Source organism: Penaeus japonicus, unplaced genomic scaffold, assembly GCF_977035675.1.
Source record: "Penaeus japonicus unplaced genomic scaffold, GWHDUDI00000001_assembly GWHDUDI00000001, whole genome shotgun sequence".
NCBI lineage: Eukaryota > Metazoa > Arthropoda > Malacostraca > Decapoda > Penaeidae > Penaeus > Penaeus japonicus.
Window position 1 is genome coordinate 52,004,993 of NW_028234403.1, and position 4,251 is coordinate 52,009,243.

A 4,251-nucleotide genomic window follows, 5' to 3' on the forward strand; every position below is an offset into this window, starting at 1 on the left:
GTGGAATAAACTCCCCCAGTTCCTCCCTCTCGCGTATGGATTCCAGGAATCCTAGCCCGTGTTCCTTCTATTCGTAATGCACTGTATGCGTTCAGGTCAACGTGTATAAATAGTCCTCTTGAGGTGCAGTTGGCGTTGAACATTTTTGTGCTGGAGGATTTTTCTACATCGTAAATATGGTTGAAGAAAGTGTGATCAGTTCTGGTAGGTATTTCTGCTTGTTTTATTTTTGTCTGTGGCTTTAATTGATAATGTGGTCTCTGTGTTATGGTTGGCTTATGTTTGTCTTATTTTATTTTTGCTTTTTAGCTTGGGATCGTGAAGCTACAGGTCTTGGTCTGTGTGATGCGCCTCAAAGGTCCCAAGGTCCATCTTTTCTCCCGGTAGAAGGTGATTGTCAGATATTATTGTTTAAATCATGACTATATGTAATGCTGTTATAACATACTACTAGGTGTAGTATAATGCTATGTCGGGATGGCCCTGTTCTACCTTCCAATACATATATTTCTTCCAGATGTGGTGTCCTGCTACCCTGCCCACCATCTTTCGTTTCACGACTTGGTCTTCCCTGTGCCACAGGACCCCAGCTTCTGGGAAGGGAGCCTCCTTAAGGATCTCCAAGACGCGGACCTCCTCAGCCTCGCACAGTACCTTCCGGTAACCCCGCCGTTTTCCGCCGACATCTTTCTCAGCACCGGAACTACGTCCGCTACATCTTCAGCGCCGTCTCCGAGTACTGCGTGCCTCCCGGCCCCTTCCTCCTCTTCGTCCGCTTCTTCTCAAAACTTAGTTGTACAATCTGTGCTGCCCAACCTGTATCCCGCCGGACCGCCGACGCCGCCGGAGTCTCCCGCACCGACGGTCATTGCCACTAATCTGGCCGCGCAGCAGGTGCGGGTCATCACTCCGTCCGAGGTCCTACCGTTGTCGGGGAAGCCCATCGTGGCGAAGCAGAACAAGCAGAAGTTCCCCTGCTCCGACTGCGGCAAGCTGTACACTCAGCGCAGAGCTCGGGATCTGCACATGCTCGTCCACACAGGAGAGCGACCTTTCGTCTGCGACCGCTGCGGGGCCGCATTCAACCGCCCCGGGACGCTCAAGGTGCACCGCATCACGGAGGTGTGTCTCCGCAAGCAGCGGAGGGCGTTTGACCAGCGTGCCAGCGCTCGAGCCGGTAGGGCGTGGGCGCACTGCAAGTCGATGTCCACTTCTAAGTGATGCTTGTCTTACTACCATAAACTACTGTATAGATCTTATTTCTTCCAATAAAACCTCTGACCAGTTAAGAATTATTTGTTTGAAATGTTGTACAATTGGTTCTTCCTCTACTGTTTATTAACATCGAAATAACACCTTTGTACATATTTGCTGACAAAATGACACCATGACGTAACTAACGGGTTTCTTCTTTTATAAACCTGTACCTGCCAAAAATGTTAGTGCGTGTGCGCGTTCCCATCTACTGCCAACAAACACGCTCTTTAATAATCTTTATTGAGTAACATTACCATACGCCTGGCTGGAGACCAGGATTTTTTTGTCGAAAGCAAGAGTAATGTCGTTGTTTTTGTGATATTGCAGTTAATCTCTCACTTACCTTAAATAAATAAGTGTTCAGTGTAAAAGTGACGTGAAGTATCGGGATATTTTTTCGTTCGTTTTTCCTTTCGTCTGTTTTGTTGAACATCAATCCCCTTCTTTTGCACCATTGACTGCTTGAAGGTCATCTGGTATTATTGTCTAAAATAGACAAAAAATGCATAATTCATTCAGAATTATTATCTGTTAATATTCTAATATCGATTTTTTAACTTTAGATGTATGCTGTCGGTTCCCACATCAATAAAAGTGTTTACTGACCATTGGTATCCAAGTCATTATATATTTTGCTTTTCTTGCAATCAGTCCAAATAGAAAAAAGGTACTACGCCATAAACTACGGCGCATTATAAATAACTTCATGTATTTATTGAACATTCTAAAATGTAAGCACCGTGTCAGAGTTTGCACTGAAAAAATAAATAATATTTTCTTTAAGTTATACTCCTGAATTTATAGCCACGTTTGAATCAAATTTATTGTATTCAGTATATACATACACACACACACACACACACACACACACACACACATATATATATATATATATATATATATATATATATATATATATATATATATAAAATAAATTATACAAAAAAAAAAAATATATATATATAGTGTGTGTGTGTGTTTATGTGAAGTATGTATATTAATTAAATATATATATATATAAATATATATATATATATGTGTGTGTGTGTGTGTGTGTGTGTGTGTGTGTGTATGTGTATGTATGTATGTATATTTATACAGATAGATAGTCAGATATAATACTATAACAAAAGATTTTTTATATTGGTTACTTACCAATATGCTTATATTGATTTGCATTACAATTAACAGCTTATAACCAGGTCAGGTCTCAGGGACAGGCACTTTACACACGAGGAACTTGGGAACAAAAATTGTAAGTACCTCACATAAAAGGTCAAAGGATGCCATGCTTCCACCACATTTTCCTTCACCTTTGCGTTTGTTACATATTGGTTAATAATGGACTACGGATCACTCACCGGTAGCACGTACATTTTACGAAGGGACGCCGCGCCTTCGACCATAGACAGCGTTGACGATATGCTAAGCCTCCACAGCTTCATCTCGGACACTCGAGACAAAATATTCATGGCAGGAAAAGCGCAGGATCTTCTCTCAAAACGGCTGAATGAGCTTAAGAACCTGGGCGGCCGGGGTTTTGAAAACACCGAAGTGACTTTGCATACCACGAAGCACCTGTATTATCGGTATGAATTGGTTCTCACGAGAGATCTATTAATGGCCCAGGGAAGGCTTGGTACTCCTGGTTTGCCGGTCCTCTGGCGGGACTGGTACCGCAATGTGGTATCACTCGCAGCTCAGGCGCCAAATGTCCATGATTTGTATATTGGTTCATCTTGGGGTTCTACGGATGCCGATGTGTGGAGAGCTCGACAGTATCTCATCAGTCGATAATAGTCCTTTTGATAGCATGATAACGGTAAACTCTGGCCTTATGTTTCACCATTCTCAGCAAGGGCGAGATATACTAATCATTTAGGATAATGGATTGCTGACGGATATAATGCCAGGATACTCAGCGTCTTAAATAAACTTGGAATTGATCTGTGTGGTGTTCCCGATTCTACCAACCTCGGCCTAATTTACCTTTCAGGTTTAGTGCAAATATCTTATTGAAGTTTACGATTTCGTTGGGAATATTTTCGTTTTCTATGAAACGTTCAATCACAAAGCATTGGCTTTTCTAGGGTAACCTACATATTTCCTGTTTATTCCAAAGGACTGTATAGTATTATATATACGCATAATTATATATATATATATATATATATATATATATATATATATATATATATATATATATATGTTATACATACAATAGTGTGATATATGGGTGGGGGGTATATAATATACTATAAATATATATAAATAATATAGATATATATATATAAAAATATATATTATATTATATATATCATATATATGTTTTATATACTAGACCCACACATACACACACACATATATATATAATAATTATTTACTATATACATACTATTATATATATATGATATATATATATATTATATTATTTATGTGTGTATAAATGTGTGTGTGATGTGTGTATGTACATACATATATAATTCATAGTCACACCACAAACACACACACACACCACACACACACACACTACACACACATACATAACACCATATATATATTAATGTATATATAATATATATATATGTTGTATGATGTGTGTGAGTGAGAGTTTATATGTGTATATGCTTATTAACAGGACAAACTATTTCTATGACCGCTCATTTATATCCACAAAGAATGAGATATAAATGAGTATAATTTTCTTTTAGTTCTCGGATACCTGTATGTTTTTCTTATAATGACTTCTTCCATTTTCTAAATTGCTTTTTGGTATATGCTTTTTTTCTAACTTTCCTTCCTTCCTTTTCTTCATTTGTTCTTCCTTTCCAACGAGGAAAATCAGCTTTTTTGTTTGTTTTATATATCTGAAACCTTGTTACTAGGGCGAGGTATATATATTAGCTGAAGGTGAATCAATGTTTTTATGAAAGAAATCGTTTTAGATTTAATTTAACGTATTATATAGAGGGAGTGAAAACATTGCAGTTCTTG

The 4,251-nt window shown here is 38.3% G+C and overlaps 1 protein-coding gene across 1 annotated transcript; it reads left to right on the top strand.

The window, feature by feature from the left end:
• Nucleotides 1-241: 241 nt before the first annotated feature.
• LOC122249072 (uncharacterized) lies at nt 242-1,221 on the top strand. Its single transcript, XM_086539973.1, has one exon. It carries the CDS (start codon nt 478-480, stop codon nt 1,219-1,221), a length of 744 nt encoding a protein of 247 aa, XP_086396099.1. The 5' UTR covers nt 242-477.
• The last annotated feature ends 3,030 nt before the right edge of the window (nt 1,222-4,251 follow it).